Below are 23,260 nucleotides of genomic sequence, written 5' to 3' on the forward strand. Positions count from 1 at the left end.
GTCTCTTTTTAGTCAGTTTTTGAACGAATTTTTAAGTAACTTACAGATATTGCATCTTTTCGATTTTTAAAACAAGTATCGGTACATGCTTCCTCTGCCGAATTAAAAAAAAAATTAGAGTATGAAAAGTTTTATACCAGCCAGGATCCAGCAAAATAGAGGTTTATGTTTCGAATACATCAAAACTACGAGCAAAATATAAGGTAAATTTAACGAGAGATTAAACATTGAAAATATTTTGAAGTATGGACAAATTTTATATCAAAATGAAGAGTACGAAACGGGTAATTGGACTCACCCCACCATGTCGAAATCGTATACACTAGCGCTAACTGCATGGCAACTGTATTGGAGCTTGTACAGAGTCTCGCAAAATCCCGTGAAACCTCAAATTCGCGAGACGGTCATGCGCATCGAGTAAACACTGGCACACGGAACCTCATTATGCCTAATTTGCATACGGCGTGACGACTGACTGAAAACTACAATGCATCTTTTATTTTTCTCCATCAGAGATATTTGACAAAGATGTAAAAGATCTTCTTCTTTTTTTTTCTCGCTGCCTGTGCATGACCACAGTTATCAGACAATATTCAACTATTGAATATATCTTTTTTTTTCACCTTTAGATATTGAGTAAAAACACATACACACAAAAATTAAAGATAAAACAAAACAAAAAACATCCCATGTTTTTACAGTTTGAACTTAATCAAAGGTAAATGACATCTAGCAATATTATCATATGACTTTCTTTCCTTATTACCGCTTATATCGCATGGTTATGATGTAGACCTTTCCGTTTCTTTACATAGATTTTAAAGAAATATTACTTTGTTTCTTGATCTGATAAACTTATTTGCTCTGGCCATATTATACATGTAATTAAAGGGTGATTCCAGATGATTTCCAGAAAGAAATATTTTCAAAAAATGTGATCTTTTCAATCAGATAGTCAGACTAAGAAGGCATTTTCAATGTATAGTCTTTTTAAATGCACTTCATTTCAGTTTATTTTTTCAAATTTGATATCTAATAAATAGATATTTATTCCCCCCCCCCCCCACAAAAACCCTGAAAATTGGACTGCAAATATTTGAAATTGCCGTGGGAGTCTGTGAAAACGGTGAAAGGAGCTCGCTCGAGCGAACTAATTTGTAAACTCAAATGGTCCTGCTCGAGTGCTTTTCTGCCGTTTTGAGTGATTCGTGACGTCACTTCCATCGACGTCTCGTTTTCATTTCCTTTGAACTTCGTATTTGAAGTAGAAACTAAAGCTATTCATTATGAGGCCGTAAAGTGGGATATTATGCCTACTTGATAATTGTGTCTCTCAATCATGTGACCTTTATTTCCTGTCGTACGAGGGACAGATTTTTTTTGCCTTCGACATGAGCTGTTGACAAGTAGTGACGTAAAACTTGGTCAAATGTATGCAATGTAAAACATTTACATTATATTGTGGTGGATTTTAGAAAAAAAAAGAGGCACGTATGAAAAGATACCTGTGTAACTCATGATCACTCAAAGCCAAAGCATACATGTGGACTGAGTGAATACTGCAATATTTGTAGAATACATCAGTGAGAGTTTGAGGAAAATCGGACTATTCGTTCAAAAGTTATGAATATTTGAAGTTTCTGCTTAGTCACGTCTGGATGAGAAGACTACTAAAGCTTGTGATGTCTCATGTGTAGAATAATATAAAGAAAATATATAGAAGATTCGACATATTTTCACTTTACACGTATTACCCTTAAGATATGCCAGTGACAAGTAGAGGAAATGTGTACTTTTTTCCAAAAATAGAAATATAGCATTTTGTGATATTTTCGTCATATATTTTACTTATAGGCCTATCGTTCTACGCACGTCACATCACAAGCTGTTGTAGTCTTCTCATCCAGAAGTGACTGCACAGATACTTTAAAAATTCATATATTGACGGATTGGCTGATTTTTCAACAACTTTCACTAATGTGTTCTACTAATATTGCTGTATTCACTCAGTCCACATGTATGCTTTGGCTGTGAGTGATCATGAGTTACATAGGTATCTTTTCATACATTCCTCTCTTTTTTTTCTAAAATCCACCAGAATATAATGTAAATGTTTACATTGCACATGTTAACCAAATTTTACGTCACTACTCGTCAACAGCTCCAGGAAGGAGAGAGACAAACAAGGTTATAATGATTCATGCAAAATTCTGAAAGAAAGAATATTTTTATTCTTTGTTTTGATATTTATTCTGGCGAGGAATGCTCTCAGAGAAGAACTCTTGGATCACTCTAATCACTTGGCTTGACTTCCCCCTTATACATTGCTGCATAACGCAATGCTTCACTGTTTACCTACGGACTGGTTACCATTTGAGGGATTTCGTTGTTTTGTTCTTTACTACACAGCATAAGCACAGCACAGACACAGCACAGACTGGTCATTATCATCATCACTTCATCTTGGGATTTTACAGTTTTGGATTTATGATGCCATAGCTAATGATATTTGATATATGTTATTTATGAACTGTTATATATGCTTCCTTTCCTTTCTTATTCTTTTTCTTTCTTTTTTCTCTCTACCGCTGATCCTCCCTTTATATATATACATATTTTTTTTTCCTGGCAAGTTGACGTACAACTATAATGATTATATTTGTTAACATTATTATATTTCAGAATCTGGGAAATGACTTTGTGCAATATTGGTGGACTTAGAAAGAAATTTATATGATGATGATATAATCACTGATATCGTTTCTGTATGTGTTGATTTGTTTGCTGTGTTGTATTTCAGTGCGAGTTGGTTTGGGTTTTAGTTTATTACGGGCTGACGGGGGGGGGCTGATATTGGGACGTAACAACAGGGAAGGTTTGTGAAGTTTTTAACATCATGCCAATGGAGTCCGTTTTTATGCAACGTTTTTATACGATTGTTCTTTTAAGTTTAATTTTGCATACATGTCCGGTTATTTATTTATTTGTCAAGTGCTATTCCGTGTTGTTCTTTTAGGTGCAGTTTTTTTAATGTATATATTGTATTTGTTATGCTTTGACATTTATATGTGAAAATCCCGCGATGAGTTTCCTGTAATGCTTTTTATTGGACGAATAAAAATGAATTGAATTGAATTGAATAATGTATACTTAGACTGTGACATGATAATGCTTGCCCATGTATATAATAACATATGATTAGCGACAAAAGTACGTATGCAGACACAAAGAGTTTGTTTCTGATCTACACCCAAGTGGCAAAACTATCAATCATTGAATGAAAATCATCCCTTTTCTTGCTCATGCGGTCAAGGAAGACGCCGTGAGGTGTTAGTAGCAGTAAATACATTGCACGTAAGGATCATTATTGCATACAACAAGGAAAAATCTATGACAACTTGGCTGTATACTATGTCAATAATAATTGAGATGGTGGTCCTGTCTTAGTTTTATGTTTCAGTTCATGTGGACTACTGATAGAGGTTTGAAATAGTTCTGAAATTGTTATGGGAGAGTAACAGAGTTCATAGAAAGTTCATAGAATGATGAAAGAGTTCTGACAGAGTTCTAACATGAGTCCTGAGAAAGTTCTTAGAACTTTCTGAGAGTGTTCTGAGAGAGTTTGGAAAAAGTTCTGAAAGAGTAAGATTTCCGCAAGAGGTCTGAGAGAAGTTTGAAGGAGTTCTGAAAGAGTTCTGAGAGGGAGGTTTGAAGGAGTTTTGAGAGAGTTCTGAAAGAGGTCTGAGAGAGTTCTGAGAAAGTTCTGCAAGAGTTTTGAGAGAGGTTTGAAGGAGTTCTGAGAGAGTTCTGCAAGAGTTCTGAGAGAAGTTTGAAGGAGTTCTGAGAGAGGTTTGAAGGGGTTCTGCAAGAGTTCTGAGAGAAGTTTGAGGGAGTTCTGGGAATGAGAGAGGTTTGAAGGAGTTCTGAGAAAGTTCTGCAAGAGTTCTGAGAGAGATTTGAAGGAGTTCTGAGAGAGTTCTGCAAGAGGTCTGAGAGAGGTTTGAAGGAGTTCTGAAAGAGTTCTAGAAGAGTTCTGCGAGAGAGGTTTGAAGGCGTTCTGAGGGAGTTCTGAGAGAGTTCTGCAAGAGGTCTAAGAGAGGTTTGAAGGAGTTGTGAGAGAGTTATGCAAGAGGTCTGAGAGAGTTCTGAAAGGATTCTTACAGAGTTCTAAGGGAGTTCTCAGAGTGTTCTGTAAAATGGTTCTGAAAGAGTTCCGAAAGAGTTCCGAAAGGTCTGCAAAAGTCAACACAGCAGCAAAGCTTGGGAATATTTGACAATCCGTTCAAAACTTGTGTTCGGTGCAGCGATCACTGGATGAAAAGACTATAATTACTTTAATTCCTGAGGTCACGTAGGCCTCTGTTCAACAATGTGATAATGATGATAATAATAAAGGACATTTATTTTGCGCAGCTACTATAATAATATCCTTAACTGCGCATTACAAAATGACATGCATAGAAGAAATTCAAACAGAAAATACATTACTTCAAGAGATGACCTTTTGATCTGGCCTTAAACTCATTAATTGTAACTGCTTGTCATACAAACAAAGGGAGATTATTCCATAATTTTGGTGCAGCGTGCAAAAATGCCCTGTCACCAAGAGTAACTTTTGATTTCCCCGATGGATATTTCAATAATATTTGATCCCGTGAACTTCGAAGATGATAAAATGTAGGTAAAATATGAAGAGAATTTCACCAAATTTCATTTTTTTTAATGAAAAGTACACATTTCCTTTCGTTCTTACTGTCATGATTTCGAACTGCAGTGAGGGGAAAAAAGACAAATTCTAAATGATAGTTTGAAAGTCGATAGTCAGTAACAGCATCCATTTTAATATCGTTATTGATGGAACGAATATTGAACAGAAAGAAATCACGAAGTTTTTAGGCGTTACTGTAAATGAGTAGTTGAACTCGAATCTGCAAATCGCCAACGTTGTGTCTAATGCAGCATACGGATTTGAAAGATTGTACAAATTGATATCATACATCCCCGGCAGTAAGTTATTAACTATCTATAATTCTGAAATCATAAAGCCCTATACTTCTTTCGGTATTATCGTTCGAAATTATCAGAAGACTAAACTCAACACATTTTTTCTCCTTCAGACGCAAAAAAGAAATGTCCGTATTTGCACGAACTCGGACTGCATGCCACATGAGAACCCACTGCTTTTTTAATTGCGTACACTGTCTACATACTATTCATAGGACAGTCATTACCAGCAAAGCACTCTATTTATTTACAGATGTAATTTACGCAATTTCCCCAAGACTATCAAGCACATTCCATGTCAACTCAGCTGTTCATATTTGCCCAATATTTCATTTATGTAATTTCCAGCACAAAAAGGGATTACAGTATGATATCTTTATATACATAGTTACACCAAATCACTGCAGCTCATTTCCTATAATAAAGCAAAGTAGTTTGAAAGTAAATACAATCATACGCTGTTACTTTGCTGTACCACTAAAAAGTTGTTATAAATTGTCCCGTCACTAGGACCCCGTTTACGGTGAGGGGCTGGGCCGAGCCGCGGCCGAGCCCAGCCTCAATTGCGAGGCCGGGCCCCGCAATTTTGTCCGTTTACGCTGCCGGGCTCGGCCGCGCTTTTGATTCAAACCTTTCAATATTTTGTCGTAGTGGCGCTCTGCTTGTAAACAAAGGCAATTTGGTATTGTCTGGTTTTCAGACCCTTTGCCAACTGAATTCCGTGGCGACGAAATCGTTCCACGTTTTACAAGCGTGGCTTTTTTAGTGGAACACTGTTTTCCATCATTGTGATTATTTACTATTTTTGTTGCCATGACAAAGTGCATTGTTTCTTTTTTACGACATCATTCGTGTATAATTTATATTGTATTGAAAAAAAAATCCTTTATTGGACGAGTGTAAGAGAAATGAAAAAAAATTTGTATCACTTTGGATTATGTCAACTTTTTCTTTTCTTTTCTTTGTGATGATGGAAATAAATAAACTATTGAACTTGAACTTGAATGTCAACTCAGCTGTTCATATTTGTCCAACACTTCAATTATTCAATTTCCACCACAAAAAGGGTTTACAGTCATTTACAGTATATCATTTTTACATGTACATACTTATACGGAATCAATGTAGCTCAATTCCGATAATAAAGGAAAGTATTGTGTAATACACTTTCTATATAGGACATTCATTACCTGCAAAGCTCTCTGCTTATTTACAGATGTAATTAACGCAATTTCCCCCAGCCTATCAAGCACATACCATGTTAACTCAGCTGTTCATATTCATCCAACCAGATCGTCTACAAATGCTTTAAGGGCCTACTGAGAAAAATCCAACAACAGTTATTACCCACAAATCCATACTACATACTGGTCCATGTGACTTAATATTAAATCATAGATAAAAATATGGAATATGATAAAAAATATGTTAAAAATTATGAATCGAATTTATTTGTATTGAAATTTTATAATATACAATCGAATAAGGTTCGTTTAATATCTCAATCAAGTCATCAAATTCTTTAAACATTAAACAATTACAAAAATCTTCTTTTTATTAGAGAAAAATAATATATCAAAACGAGTCTTCCTGAGGTGTTCCTGTTATTGTACAATATATACCATTGTGTCTACTCTCTCCGTCTTTTACGTCTGCTCTTCTGCATTCTTACCGGTATATGCACACAATGTTTTGCTATATATTCAATCCAGGTTGCGTTTTATCATTAATACTCTTACATCATCGAATCCAGTTTGCTTGTGTTCAAGCTGGCACGTGTTGTAGTTTTATCTAATTTTCTTTTTTCTTCTTCCTAATTCGATCTCCAGTCAGTTGACATTGGTTCCTTTGATTTTGTTGTATATATATCTATTTGAAGTTTCATTAATTCATTTCTCGTTCTCTTATGTATTTTTCTGAGGGTCCCATATCGTACAAGCTTTGCTTTTCAGTTTATACCCTCCATTTCCACTTCCATCCTTATTCAATTTGCATTATGCATACGTGCAAATGTTTATACTGTATGGAAAGAAAATACAATTATGTTTTCTTCGTTTTGTTACTCATTATCACATTTTTTTTTTGCTATTTACTTTTTTTGCAATTATTAAAAATATGTTCTTATACATATCTTGAATTCTCTGTCTCATGAAATAAGAGCGTTCGTAACAAAACATACTTTTAGCAGACAAGTAAATAATGCAGCATTGTAGCAAAACAAAGAACAAAACCTCATTACGAGACATCGAAGATCAAGGAGAAGGGACGAGGAGCTCAAAATATATAAAAGGGGTTCATGAATACGCCATTTCATTGTCAGGACAGGAGAAAGAAAGAAAATCATTGCACAAGCAATGTGAATATTAAGTGCAGTATGTCGAAGGCAAATAATTTCATATAATATCTAAATGTAGTTAAAAGAAAATATTTTCTCAATTTTATTTTAAATGCAATGAACTTTTAAGATTCTTCAAAGCTCTATAAGTTGTTTCAGAGTTTGGGTCCTGTATAAACAGATACAATTTGGATATGTTACAGTCTTCATACAGGGGAGTTGTTAATACTGGATCGTCGCGTAGGACATTGTATATACATGTGCTTGAATATTTCGATTTTTTAGCTATTTCATAATCTGGGTCCTGTATTAACGAATGCATTTTGGTATTGTGTACACTTTTCATAAAGGGGAGATTATACGATTCATTGGATCGTGGTGTGGAACAGTTGTAAACTATATTTCTATCAAACAAATGGTAAAAAAAAAATGTTGAGTATAATTATGCAGTAATAACTCTACATGAACTGTACAAGTTGAAGCAGACACAAATCTTTTATTTTCAAAATGTTGTGGTCAGAAAACAACGATAAAATGCATTGGAATGTGATCAGGTATGGAGATCAAAACAGCTCTAAATGCCATCTTTTTCAATGTACGGAATTTATCTAGTAATCTACGTATTGAAACATATAGCCCCAAGAATTTAATTCCTCACTTAAAGTGATGTCAATGTCATTTTGTTCAAACTTTCCATACCGTAACTTTGACCCATCCAAAGCCCAAATATATGAACAAAACCATAGGTTCATGTGCTTACTTTTCTTCTACGGGACTTTGAAGAATATAACTAATCTGCCGTCCTGTATACCAACATGATAGCGTTACAGGATCAAGACCATGATTGCCAACAAAATCTGCAATGACAAACTTAAATCCCCATAATTCTTTCAAAATCTACGTTATTTTCTCCAAATTTGCAAGAATTGCAGGAAAAGGTACCCAAACCGAGGAAAAGGTTTTAAAGTTAGGGTTTACACTCTCATTCTTGAGCAAGCAGCGCCCTCACGCGGCAGAAAACACCGAAATCTCTCAAATCCTTCCCATCGACGTTTTTTGTTAGGGTTGAGCAGAAGGACAAGGTTCATAAAACTTATGCTGTACATTCAAACCCATGTCATTTTCACGAAACTTGACCAAATTGTAGAAAAAGGCTTACTAATACCAGAAAAACAATAAAAAGTGGTGGTTCATGTGCTCGTTTTTGTACTAGCAGCGCCCCCATGCGACATATATCATCGTAAGTCCCCAAAATCTGGTCAGGAACCTATGCAGGGATGCCCTGACAGGGTGGGTTCATAAAACTTATGCTGTACATTCAAAACCCATGTCATTTTCACGAAACTTGGTCAAATTGTAGAAGAAGGCTAACTAATTCCAGAAAAACAATAAAAAGTGGGGCTTCATGCGCTCGTTTTTATGCTAGCAGCGCCCCCATGCGACATAAATCATCGTAAGTCCCCAAAATCTGGTCAGGAACCCAAGCAGGGATGCCCTGACAGGGTGCGTTCATAAATCTCACGCTGTACATTCAAAACCCATGTCATTTTCACGAAACTTGGTCAAATTGTAGAAGAAGGCTCACTAATTCCAGAAGAACAATAAAAAGTGGGGTTTCATGTGCTAGTTTTTGTGCTGGCAGCACCCCCATATGAAAGAAATCATCCCAGGACCCCCATATCTGGTTATAATCCTATCGTGGGTGCCCTGATCAGGTGGGGTTCATGAATGTCATGCTGTACATTCAAAACTCATGTCATTTTTATGAAACTGTATCAAATTGTAGAAGAAGGGTTACTAAATGCAGAACAATTGTAAAAATTTGGGGTTCATGTGCTCGCTTTTGTGCTAGCAGAGCCTCCTTCCGACAGAAATCATCGTCAGACCCCCAAATCTGGTCAGGAACCAGTGCAGGGATATACCCTGTTAGGATGCATGAATCTCATGCGGTTCACTCAAAACCCCATTTTCTTTTCTTTTCTTTTTTTTTTAAAACCGTGTCACAATTGCAGTGATATGGTGGAAAAATATCAACAAAAGAAGGTCCATGTGCGTTTTTGTAATTATTTCCCTTACACAGCCATAATGATATCATGGGGACGCAAGCGTGGAAAACTCCGTGACAATTACATGCTTGTTTGTTTGTTTGTTTTACCCACTTGCTGTAACTATATGTGCAGAAAGTGATAACGGAGGAAGAAGAATAAATATACGGAAATGGGAGTTTTGGCATTATTCTGAAGGTCCTCCAAAGGAAAAACAAATCTTAATATAATGACGTTGATTGTAGATTGCATGTGTTGGTTTTTGCAGTGGTTGGTAAAGTGCGGCGTGTTGTGAACTATGGATAGGCCTATATGTACCTTGAGTTCCCCCCCCCCCCCCGGGGGGGGGGGGAATTCTTTGATTCTCCTTTTGTTACACCAGATGTGGTAATCAAAAATTAATATCTGAATGGTGAAAGTGATAAATACATGTTTGGTAATACTTTCGTGACCTTGTATTTTGTAACCAAAGTGTAAAAATAAAAAAACAATATTTTGTATTATTACTGACAAGTTTAGATCTAATTTAGACTTTAACAGAGATACTCAGATTGTTTTAGTTGTTAGACCTAAAGATGAAATGTGTGTCATTATTATGTTTGTTTTGTTGTTGTTGTTGTTGTTTTGTTGTTGTTGTTGTTGTTGTTTTTAACACATAGTCTAGTAGACTAGTAATCCCCGACTAGGGCCTGTAGTCCCTAGGTACCTTAGCACTCGATTTGACCGTGTTAATGAACAGATAATGAACTGCATGTCACAAAATAGATCTATGGATTGAAAATGGAAACAGCTCAGTTCCATTTCCAGCTTCCCTATCCTGTCGATCAGTGTTGTGCTACCATGACCATGTGTATGCGGCTCGGACCGCTGAACTTTGCGCGTAGTACGTACAGATTGTAAGGCGTGTATACAGTCGGCACGCGAGCCGAGCGAGGCCGCCCAGCGCGGCCTCGGTGGGGAACTGTCGGGTATCCGTACGTACCACACTCTAGCTCGATTTACTAGCAGCTGCTCAGCTAGCTCAGCTCATCACTCGTGCGTGTGCTGCTACGCTCTTTGTTACGTCACTGCCAACCTGCGCAGCTAGGATGCGCACAAACACAACTGAGGAACGTCCTTGAATACGGTAATATAGATTTAAATAAAGTGTCATTAATGCAAATAAGGGAAAATGAAATTTTAACCTATTCATTATACCTTTTTACACGAAATAATCTTCCAAATATCCATATTGTACTTCTCTAAAAGCTTTTTAACAACACAAAATACAATAAAAACACCAATGGAAGATGCTTCTTCTCAAGAAGTAGTATCAAAATTAATGCAATGTTGCCTGGAAGGCTATGTAAGGAGTTTTAAAGACATATATGTATTTTGTTCTGTCAATGTTCAATGACAATTTATTTGCGTGAATCCACTGAATAATATCTTTTAATTCATCGTTAACTGTTCTTATCAAAATATCATGGAGACCCCTTATCTCGCTGCAACATTGAGCGCAAGTCCCACGCTCGGTGCTTGAAGCTGCAGCAGCTTCTGGGGTCCATTTCATGAAAGTTGTCGGCCCTGACAAGTTGTCAGTCTCCGACAGTTTCAGTAAAATCCTTGGTTTTGATTGGCTGTGAAGCTTTGGTCACTGACTGTTACTATGGTAACTGTCGGAGACTGACATCTTGTCGGGGCTGACAACTTTCATGAAACGGTCCCCTTGTCTTCGCTGTTTGGCTTTCGAGAACGCGAAGAATTCGATCACTATCCGCCATATTAATAATAATAGTGGCTCCTTGTGTAGCGCACAGGTCCATCTTTCAGTGCTCATGGCGCTTCAGAAATGAAAAGATAGATAAAGTAATATACATGTTCAAACATGACAATAAAGAAGAAATGGCAATCAACAAACAAACGATTAAATGTCAAATAAAGAATACGATTGTTCCAAACATTAACGACAGCAATTACAGTCCTCAGTGTGAGAGGAACAAAAGTTTGGATTTAAATGTCTCTGTATCTAGATGGCAGTTGCCTTCACTGAATAGGTAACCTGGAACTGATCCCACAATTTTGGTCCCATAACGGAGAAAGCTCGATCACCCCATCCATGTTTTACTCTGGGTGTTTGGAGTATACAATGCATCTGATGATGAACGTAGACGTCGGATTGATGATACTGATAATGGATCAGGAGACTCATCTGCACCGTGACATGGTGATTTTCTTGGGAATTCCTGCATGTGCATTTACAAGGGGAATTTGTGCTGTTTCCTGTTTCGAGATGCCCAGAAGATCAGCCATGACTTCGAACACAGTGCCGTACACATGTTTTTCAACTTGCATTACTATACATAAGATAAGCAAATTCACCTTTCCTCGTGAATTTCATTGAGCAACAACTTCTTTTCTAATTCATTTCTCAACTTTGACATTTCTTCTCTCAATCATGCTCCTTCTTAACATTCTAAAGTTTCTGCGCCGTGTCAGAAATAGGGCCTACTTGTTTCCAGGTCAGCGACACTTCTCTTCATTTCGAAAGTAATATCAATATCATAATATTATATATATATATATATATATATATATATGCTCATTGTATCGTATTTTTTCCACTGACACACTTGTATGAACACTGAACCTAATTCTATATACCATCAGACCCTACCCTACTCCTGCCTGACATGCACCACCGCACACACACCTTCCCTCCCAATATATCACATGATCACTCTCATCCCGCCACAAGACAGCCACAAGACACCAAAATAACTCACACGTCTGCTTAGCAGGTAACTATATTACTAAGTTTATTTATGATATGTGTTTGATATTTTTTGTTGTATGATATGTCTGCATGCTACATATACTCATTATGTATTTATTTACAGTTATACATTGTTCAATGTTTTACAATTGCCAAAAATGTTGCCAAGTATGCTCTGAAGCTGTTATTGAAACTCATGCTGAACTTGTATTTAGTGTATTATGTTCATGACTCCAGATCTGTTATGCTCAAAACATAATATATTTCATTTCATAAACAGATAATAAAGCTGAGGAAGACCAAGGTCGAAAGCTTCGTAACAGCAGGCTTCATGCGACATCTTTTGTCATCATTAGGCCTACATTGTCTCGACTATAATTCTTCCTGAGATGACAGAGGCGTACGGTACGAGTATCAGCATCATCGCACTATATATATAAACATATATATATACATATATATAAACACATATATATACATATACACATATATACATATATATATATATATATATATATACATATGTATGTATATATATATATATATATATATATATATATATATATATAATGGAAAAAAACACATGTAATGATCGCACTGGGTCATTATTTCCCTCTATTTCAAAAGATTTAGGAAGATTAGTTTCTTCTTTGACAGTTAACAACATTAGAAAAACAATTATGCAACCAATTTGGCCGTTATACAGGAAAAAGATAAAGTTGCAAAGCAACTTTAAATAAAAAGCATGTTATGGCCTTGATTATGGATTGGAGCAAGGCCTTGAAAGTCATTGAAAGTCCTTGAAAGATAATCATGGTGTACCTGGCTCAGTTTATTCTTTAACAGCTACAAATTTCCATGTTTACAATAAGGTCATGATTCATTAATGTCACATTTCGAATGTGGAGTCCCTCGAGGCTCCATAATTAGCCCCTTTAGAAAAAAAAAGTGATTGCTATATATATATATATATATATATATATATATATATATATGTATATATATATATATGTATATATATATATATATATATATATATATATATAAATGTGTATGTGTATGTGTGTTTGTATGTGTTTATTAAATTGAAATGAATCCATCTTTATGTGTTTTTAAGCGAAGATTGAAATCATTTTTTATTGAAAAAGAAACAAATTTAATTCATGTATTCGGGTATTACTTTGTGTTTTTTTCTTGTAATATATCTGTTGCATTTCTCTAAATGTGTGCTTTTGGCTAGTTTGGTATTTCTTCTTATGTATTTGTTCGTCTTAAATTTTACTTTATTATCATTTGTTATGGTGGCAGCTAATCAAGCTTCGTTTTGCTTGCTGTATCCACATTCTATTACATTTGTGTTGTCAATTTGAATCTATTTTGACTGTATAATATCTTTGTCTGAATGTATTTTTTCTGTTTGAATGAAATACGAATTGAATTGAACATAATACCATAGGCCTATATTTTTATTTTTCTTTTTTTTTTCTCTCTCTCTCTTTAGTTTCGCACATCACAGACATTTAAGATGTCAAACTCATCAGTACTGCCCTCTACAGGTGCCTTCGTGGACACAAGCAACGAACATCACGTTCACCCTTTGATCCACAATACAATAGACACAGCATTCAATTCAATTAATGATGATGACTTTTTTGATACGGCCGGGCCTTCTTTGGCAGAATGTGAAGCAAATGTCACTCAAAATGATACTTTTTTTGATAATCATGTTTCAGATAGTTTTAATTCATTGTCGCAAGAATTTGAATATGATTTTGACGTAGAAAACCAATTACAAAGTCCATCTTCTGAATATCTCACTCTCAACCAGTTTAATAATGTTGTTAAGGAGTATGATGATACCACCTTTTCTCTTATACATTTCAACATTAGAAGTATTAATAAACATTTTGAAGAATTGCAGTTGTTTTTGAATAAACCCATCAGGCAAAAATTCTCAGTGATAGGCTTGACCGAAACCTGGCTTTCCCAGGATTCAAGTCTTCCATACGCTCTCGACGGATATGATTTTGTCGTTAATAACAGGCAACATAGGGTGGGTGGGGGCGTTGCGTTATACGTTTCACAAATGTATGATTATGTAGTTCGTGATGAGCTTAACAGCATGACTGATTCGATTGAATCTCTTTTTATTGAAATATCTGTTCCTGGCAGTAAGAATATTATCATAGGTGTAGTATATAGACCTCCTAATACAAACACTAAATCATTTTTAGATTATTTTTCGGATTTGGTGAAGAACCCAATTTTTATTCACAAAAAATGCTTCATAATGGGAGATTTTAATATAGACTTATTAAAACAAAATAATATGTCACAAGATTTTTTGGAAATATTTTTATCTGCTTCTTTTTTGCCTTTGATATCTAAGCCCACACGAATAGTTAATGAATCTGCCACCCTTATTGATAATATTTTTTGTAATATTCTTCCTCCTCCCGATTCCCTTATACTACTTTCAGATATAACAGACCATTTCCCCATCTCTACTAGTTTCTCTTTAAATGATAGTATTGATAATAAATATGGTTGTTTATTGAGACGAAGAATCACTCATGAAAACATAGCCAGTCTAGGTGCTAGTTTAGACATGACAGACTGGTCTTGTGTCTTTGATACAAATGATGTAAATTTGTCTTTTGAATATTTTATGCAGAAGTTTCTTCGACTCTTGGATATCCATATTCCAAAACGTAGACAAAAACAATCTGATTATAAAAAAATACCTAGGCTCCCATGGATCTCTAAATCACTTTTACGTTCAATAAACAGAAAGAATAATTTATATTATAAATTTAAAATGAAACCTACTGAGCAATTGAAACTTAAATATACTAGTTATAAAAATACGTTGACGAAAATTATACGTATAGAAAAGAGAAAATATTATACCAAGCAGTTATATTTGTATAGGCATGATATGCAAAACACATGGAAGGTTTTAAAGCAAGCAATGAATATATCAAATGATAAATGTAATATTACTAAAATTAGGTTTGAAGATGAAATCATTGAAGATTCTCATCAGATTTGTAATATTTTGAATAATCATTTTTCTTTAATCGGGGAAAACCTTGCAAGCAATATACCCCATTCAACGAAACATTTTACAGAATTTTTAGGTCCACCAAATTCTAGTTCAATGTTTCTTAGTCCAACATTTAAGCAGGAGATAATTAATATTGTTTCAGATTTTAGTTCTAAAAAAAGTGCTGGACATGATGACATCAGTAATTTTCTTTTGAAGGGGGTAATATCTTCAATTGCGGATCCTTTAGCTCACATATTCAATTTATCTCTTTCCAATGGCATCGTCCCTGAGAGCATGAAAATAGCAAAAGTTATTCCTTTGTTTAAAAAAGGCGACAAATTAGATGTTAATAATTACCGACCGATTTCTTTGTTATGTACATTGTCCAAAATTCTTGAAAAAATCGTTCATAAAAGAACTATTACTTTTTTTAAATTCAATCATATACTTTCAAATTCTCAGTTCGGATTTAGAGAAAAACACAGCACAACACATGCATTATTAACTTTTGTAGAAAAAGTGGCACACGCTATTGACAGATCTTCGCATCTAATAGGTTTGTTCCTGGACTTCTCCAAGGCCTTCGACACCATTAATCATGATATTTTACTTGATAAATTACATCATTATGGAGTGCGTGGGAAGGCCTTGGAGTGGTTCAGGAGCTACCTCATGAACAGGAAGCAATATGTCTCTTTGAATGGGTATAATTCACAAATGTTGAATATCAAATGTGGGGTCCCACAGGGAAGTTTATTAGGTCCGCTTTTGTTTCTTGTTTATATAAATGATTTTTGTAGGTCATCAGATGTTCTTTCCTTTATTCTCTTTGCGGATGACTCAAATTTATTTTTTTCGCACAATAATCCTCTTACTCTTGTAAATACAATAAACTCTGAATTAGAAAATGTCGCCGAATGGATAAAGGCAAATAAATTATCTCTCAATCTTCAAAAAACAAAATATATGTTTTTTAGCAACTCTATAGAGAAACCACCTGTCGACATTGTTTTTGATGGGACTCCACTGGAAATTGTTTCCCATATTAAATTCCTGGGAATAACAGTTGATAATAAGCTTTCATGGAAATTCCATATTAATAGTATATGTAAAATTATTTCACGAAATATTGGTATAATCAACAAGGTTAAATTTTGTCTTCCTTTGTCGTCCCTTATTACATTATATTCATCTCTCATATTGCCATACTTAAATTATGGTATTCTTGCTTGGGGAAACACATATCAAACATTCTTAGATAAATTACTTTTATTACAAAAGAAGTCACTCCGTATTATATGTCATACTGCATTTCTGTCTCATACTGACCCGTTATTTTTTGAAAACAAAATATTGAAAATCAAGGATTTGTATCTGTATAACCTAGGACAATTTATGTTTAATTATGATAAAAAAAATCTTCCAAATATATTTGAAACAATGTTTCCAAGAAATCAGTCCGTCCACAATTACCCAACGAGGCGTTCGAATGAGTTTCATTTGCCCTTTTTCAGAACTCTTCTGGCCCAGAACACCTTTATTTATGATGGGCCAAAGTTTTGGAACTCACTTCCTAATGATATTGTAACAGTGCGAACTTTGAATTCTTTCAAGAATAAATTGAAATTATTTTTATTGAAATCTTATAACATATTACCGAACTAGGTTTGTTTCATTAACTCAATTAAGTTATCACTTATTTTTATGCATTAATCATTACACATCAATTATTTTCTATCATGAGAGTAAAATAATCTGTCGAACATAAGTTCTCCTCAAATATGACAGTCATCGAACAATGCATCATTGTGTCTATTCTTTGCTTTTAATATGTCCGCGCTTTTGTAGTTTTTCTGGTATATGTACCCAATCCTTATATTCACAATATCATTCAAGGGTGCGTATTACTACTCCTATACGTCCTGGAAATCTGTTTGCTTGTGTCCACGATGGCGTGTTTTTTTTTTCTTTTTTTTTTTCGTTCTTTCCTGTTATTTCATTTCTTGTCAGTTGACATTGGTTTCTTCGATTTTGTTTCATATATTTGTTTGTAGTTTCATGAAGCCATTATTTGCTTTTTATGTATATATTTCTGAGGGTCCCATATCGTACAAGCTTGGCTTTTTAGTGGGACCCTCCATTTCCATTACCATTCGTGTAATATGCATATGTATATACCTTATAAATGCAATTATATGTCGTTACTCATCATCACATGTATCTTGTTGATGTACGTTTATCGAAATTACTACAATTTTGTTTTGTTTATGCATTGAATATAATTTCTCCTGTTTATTTAATGGAAATGAAAATAAAGTTGAACTTGAACTTGAACTTGAACTATATATGACATAAGAAACTCATCATCAATTTTCTTTTTTGTATATGTTTGCGGATAATACATTTGTTTTAACTTCATTCATTCATTCATTCATTCATTCATTCATTCCTTTTTTATTTTCATTTCCAAGCAATATACTTGGGTAATACAAACGTCAAAAGGATGGTAAATTCTTGTAACACAATAATCTCACATGATCAAAATAACCATCATTATCTTATTCATATATCAAATTTAGAATAACTGAAAATATAGATGTCAAATTCAGATATCAAATCACAGAAAATGTCGTCTTGGTTTCAGTGCAACAAATTATCTCTTGATATGCATTATGCATCTTCAATCTACACACTCCTATGTTAATCCGCGAATTGATGATGTAAACAGTGCTGGCTTAAAAGGGATCGCATTAAGTTTTTATGAATACCAGTTGATAACCATAGCTGGAATTATCAAATAGAAACTAGCTAATATATATTCACAATTAGCAAAAAGGATGGTAGAAGAATATTCAGTATTTAGAGTATAAAAAACATCTCTTCTCTGAAAATGTCCCTCAATGCTTTATAATCAACACTTTACAACTGTTACCATTTCTCGCACACTGCCATTTCATACGGGGGAAAGGTGAATTCAAATTGAGGACTTTCTACTACTATCTATTTCACTAAAGAAGACTGTAAAGAATCTGTACGATTCCGCGTTTATGACACATACTGATCCTTTTTTGAATTCACCGATCAGAAGTACTCAAATGGCGTGATTTACATTGCTTTTCAAACAGCAATATTCATTTTCAATAGACTAGAGATCGCTACATCTAGCTTTTGAAAATCATTTCTCATACAATAATAACAAATATAATTCATATCTTACACGTACCAACAGTAACAATCATTAAATAACCTAAGAATCACGTTAGCTCGCAAGTCCTTAAGACATTATATGGACCTACTGTGTGGAATGTTGTCACAAACTGTCTGAAGCAATGTACATCCCTCTTGTAACCTTTTAAAAGAGAATAAATCTTAATGACGATAGATACAGAAAAAAAATGATTAAAATCATATCTATAATGCAGCGTATATGAACATAATCATATGATAATATGATTAACTTGCTTCCATAAGGCGCTAAATCCATTGAAAATGATGGATTTAGCGCCTTTGGAAGCAAGCTCTTCATATTGAAAAAATACTATCGACAACAATAACAGAAACACATAGTCATATCATAGTCATGTCTATTTATTGTCACTCTAAGCATAATCATATTTTTTTTAAAACAACATCAAATCAGATCATTCGTGATTTCTCCCTTCCCTTCCCCACTACATGCCCCTTTTCCCCTTCTTTGTCACGTTTGTAAATCCTTGAAAAAAGTTTTTTAGTCGATTTGTCACGAGAAACGGACTCTCATCTCATGAAGCATTATTACGCGTGTTTATTGTGACGGCTTCTGCAACGTGTAACATGTCATGGAAGAAAAAAAGCAACAATCTACTGTAATTTATATCCAAACGACATATTGAATTTGTTTGTAAAACTTAACTTTTCGAAGCAAATCTCATTTTAACAAAATCTCTGTGTTAGTGTATTTTCGTTTACACACTTTATTAGAGAAATAAATTGCAGAAAGAAATTGAAATTCAAATTGAAATTGAAGGAAAATATTTTCTGTAACTAATTAGACGTTTATGATACGATAGTTTGTATGATGTTTGTGCAAACGGATGTTTTACATCTGTACTGGACCTCCCTGTCAAGTTCTGGATAGCTTATGACTATACACTTGTAATAACCGTATATCAAAAATGTATGCATATGTGTATATGCATTGCGTGAATAAACAAAATCGAATCGAATCATATCAACTTGTGATAGTCGATAAGACTCTTCACCTTGAAGTAAAAGAAAAAAAATCCTGATTTCAAGTCCTACCAAGTGCTTACGTCCCTTTGACAAGATGTTTTCACCCGCAATGGCCCTTTCGACCCAAGAGTAAGGGTGGGTTCCTGATAATACTTGAGCTAATAATGATGGACGGACCCTCTCAAAAAAAAAAGAGAGAGAGAGAGAGAGAGAGAGAGAAGAAATACAACATTGAAGAGGAAACCCTGGCCGAATAATAATGTATTATCATTATTCTATTATAATTATTATTGTTATTATTATTATTATTATTATTATTATTATTATCATTATTATCATTATCATTATTGTCATTGTCGTCGTTGTTGTTGTGGTTGTCATTGTTGTTCTTTTTGTTGAAAGCAGGACTTGATATTGTTATGGCGCTGTGCTCATCAACATTATCGATACCGACCAACTATTGCTTTTTTAAGAAGGCGCGTGTATGGAACATCCGCACGGAGTAGATCATTGCAAAAGGTTGTTGCGTTCTGTTTCACAACGAATTTATCCTCCCGTTTGTCGTGTTTGTTCGTCGCATCTTCCTTGATGCACTCGTCCTTGACATCTCGCTGTAAGGCCCGAAAATGAGCAAGATCGAGCCCAAAACTATCGCCATAATCGTGTACTTTCTTCCAAAAAGTTTCGTTGAAATGGTCGTACAGCATTATGTCTCCCGCATTCCAAGAAAGGATTCTTTGTTCAGTTTCCTCGGTGATGGGATACCGGTGGCTTTGGCTCCGAACACCGTTAGATATGTAGAGAATGTCTTCATAGTCCCAACACATCATTTTTCTTAGAAGAACCAATGATTCATCATAGTACTCGTTGATCATAACTAAGTCTATTTCCCTTGCTAGTTCTTCGATTTTCTCCTTAATTTTGGTCAGATTTTCATCATATTTATGATCAAATCCAAAATCGTACAGCTGTCCATTTCTTATTCGTGGCCACTGAAAAACCTTTTTGGCATAAAACCCTTTTACATCGGACATGAATGTTTCAAATGGATTAGAGGTGTTGATATGCAAACGTCTTGGGAATTCAAAATATCCAAAGAATGATTCAAATTGCGCCACTGGGTGTCGAATTATTGAAATATATTTTGCACGAGGCACAGCGATATCCATTTGTCCCCTGTTATATCTTACATGATTAACTATCATGTCAAAATCTGTCCTATTTCGCTTCTCGATTTTAATGGTCATCGATGTTTGAAACAAGCCGAAATCTGAAAGAACGTGATTGCGTTTTATTGGAGGTACTGCAACGTCGAGATTGCGAAGATATGCGTACCGTTCAAATATGGAAGCTAATGTCGTTGATCCCGTTTTGTGTGTTTTTATATACACGACTCTTTGAAGCGGTTGACAGGCATACTGATGTGGAACGTCGGATCCATTGTTGAGCGTGATCGAAGTTGTGGGAAATGGCCGTGTGGGCACTAATGACTGATTCGCTTTACTCGTCGTCGCAATCATTGCTCTGTAGAAAAAAGAAAGGTATATGACAATGTAAATTTGAGAATAACGTCAGTTTTTGGTTAGTGCTCAGTACATCTTTTTTATGGAAATTTTTGGATACAAAATATGTATATCGTGATTCAACAAACACATAGCTTTATCATGATTCAAAATTTCAAAGTTTTCTACCACGTCTACTGTGTTATATTTTGTGTCTGTTTATCAATATATCATGTCGATTTCATATTTTTATATCCAATATACGTGTGTATGTGTATGTGTGTGTGTGTGTTTGCGCGTATGTTCTGTACACTTGAGGATCTAGTCTTGTGCGTGGCTGCGAGGAAACACCTATATAGTGCTAATGTGAGTTATTTTTTTTTTGTATTTTTTTGTTTTGTTTTTTGTTTTTTGTTTTTTAGTTGAGCTTATTCGTTTAACCCCGGTAAAAAGCTTGCTATCAACATTTCGTCTATCTATTTGACGTTATGTTTTAGAACAATGCGTTATGCTCACCTTTTGGGCAAGAAAGGACGAACTTTTGGGTACTGGATGGTGATAGGCATTGGCTCTAGGCCTGTCTCCAAGTAAGAGCAGATGATCATCACTAACACGCAGACAAGCAAAAAGAACGACATCAGGGTTGATTTGGCTGAAGTGTTGGTGGCCATGGTTTCCGAATAACCCAGGTCTGTGATAGAGCATAGCCGGTAAAGGTAATGATAAATAGAGAAATCGTGATTATTACACTAAGAACAGATGACTCCGATCCCCGATATATATTTGTCATAAATTTCATCTTGTTATTTGGTAAACAAGCCATCTGCAGCTGCATGTATCAACTTCTTCACCCCGAAAGGCAACACACTGTTCTTCATTTTAAATGCAGCAGGAAATCTATATGAAATAGCTATTGATAATGGAAATAATCTGAAATTGATTAACCCTAGACTGGCATAATGAAATTATAATCCTGTTAAACATAGTTGCATTACGTAAGATGGCTCTTTCTTTTCCTTTAACAATTAATCAAATCAAGATATCGTATGACAAAATTCCAGTGGAGATGGTCAACAATTTTACAGACGAGCTTATTGTCTTGTCTTGTCTTTTCTTGTCTTGTCTTGTCTTGTCTTGTCTTGTCTTGTCTTGTCTTGCTTTGTTTTGTCTTTTCTTGTCTGTATGCTTTGAAAATGTGTTTTATTCATTAATATCCATCGCAGCCCAGATAGGAGGCTGAATAACAGACATTGTTAACAAAGGACCATGAATACATCGAAAATACACACAAGATACAGTTGTACAGTGTAACAATAAAAGAATGCATATAACAACAAAAAATCAATATCATTCACCTTAACAATTGCACAATGAGATCAACTTATAATACAAAACAAAATCAAATATTACAATTACAATATCTATTATCACTTTCTCAATGATTAATAAAAATGAATTGAGTTTATGTTAGAACATGTTCGAATATATTGGAATATGTTGCGGTTTTAAGCTTATTTTGATTTTGGTATTAACACAAAGTTGTGCGTGCCGGCGTTGCTTTCTCGTACCACCTCGAGTTCCACGACTACGCAGGGGAATGGCCGTAATGCCGAGATCTTTAATCACTTTCCAAGCAGACGAAGGTACTCTCCGTGTTTCGCTTCCATGGCTCAGTTGTCTCAGTGTCGACAAGGAGTACCAATGTCGATGAACCGAGAGTGTTTCAGAATCGGGTCCAGGATTAGGGCTGATGTCGCCACAAATTAGAAGCTCATGCCGAAACGATGACGCACTACTGTAGTACGGGATTTTGTAGTTTGAAAAACTTTTGATGGCGTATGGTTATCGCAAATGGCGCCTGAATGCAGTATTTGCCAGTGAGAGATACATACTGGTTCGACACACACAGAAACAGCCAAAGGGCATATAGAACGTAAAGGAGTTTAGTACATGACTTGGGCTGCATCATGAAAAATTCTATGATATACATCAGATTCAAGTGTAGCGCGTCAGGGCTGGCTGAGCTTATTGACTGGAGGGGTGCTAGCTTACATGGCTTATGCCCCAGTGCAATGCCTGCTAACGTGTACTTCGCATACCAATCGTTGGCAAACAGCACTATTATTATCATTATTATTATTATTATTATTATTATTATTATTATTATTATTATTATTGTTGTTGTTATTATTATCATTATTATTATTATTATTATTATTATTATTATCATTATTATTATCATTATTATTATTATCATTATTATTATTATTATTATTATTATTATTATTATTATTATTATTATGATTATCATTATAATTATTATTATTATTACTACTACTACTACTACTATTATCATCA

At 34.8% G+C, this 23,260-nt stretch overlaps 1 protein-coding gene across 1 annotated transcript; it reads right to left on the reverse strand.

Annotated features, from left to right (window-relative positions):
• Positions 1-19,840: 19,840 nt before the first annotated feature.
• On the reverse strand, positions 19,841-21,573 carry LOC139708010 (galactosylceramide sulfotransferase-like). The gene is made up of 2 exons (XM_071620000.1): positions 21,419-21,573; positions 19,841-20,924 (listed from the first exon to the last, which is right to left on the reverse strand). Exons 1-2 carry the CDS (start codon positions 21,571-21,573, stop codon positions 19,841-19,843), a joined length of 1,239 nt encoding a protein of 412 aa, XP_071476101.1.
• Between the last annotated feature and the right edge of the window lie 1,687 nt (positions 21,574-23,260).

Source organism: Diadema antillarum, unplaced genomic scaffold (assembly GCF_040938485.1).
Source record: "Diadema antillarum isolate AM-2024a unplaced genomic scaffold, OU_Dant_1.0 seq00001293_RagTag, whole genome shotgun sequence".
NCBI classification, from domain to species: domain Eukaryota; kingdom Metazoa; phylum Echinodermata; class Echinoidea; order Diadematoida; family Diadematidae; genus Diadema; species Diadema antillarum.

What these genes read in the sequence shown, in the direction of transcription:
- LOC139708010 (XM_071620000.1), bottom strand. Translation starts at nt 21,573, where the DNA reads ATGGCCACCAACACTTCAGCCAAATCAACCCTGATGTCGTTCTTTTTG. An exon ending in CGTCCTTTCTTGCCCAAAAG is followed by an intron (nt 20,925 to 21,418) that starts GTGAGCATAACG and finishes TTTTTTCTACAG; the next exon opens with AGCAATGATTGCGACGACGA.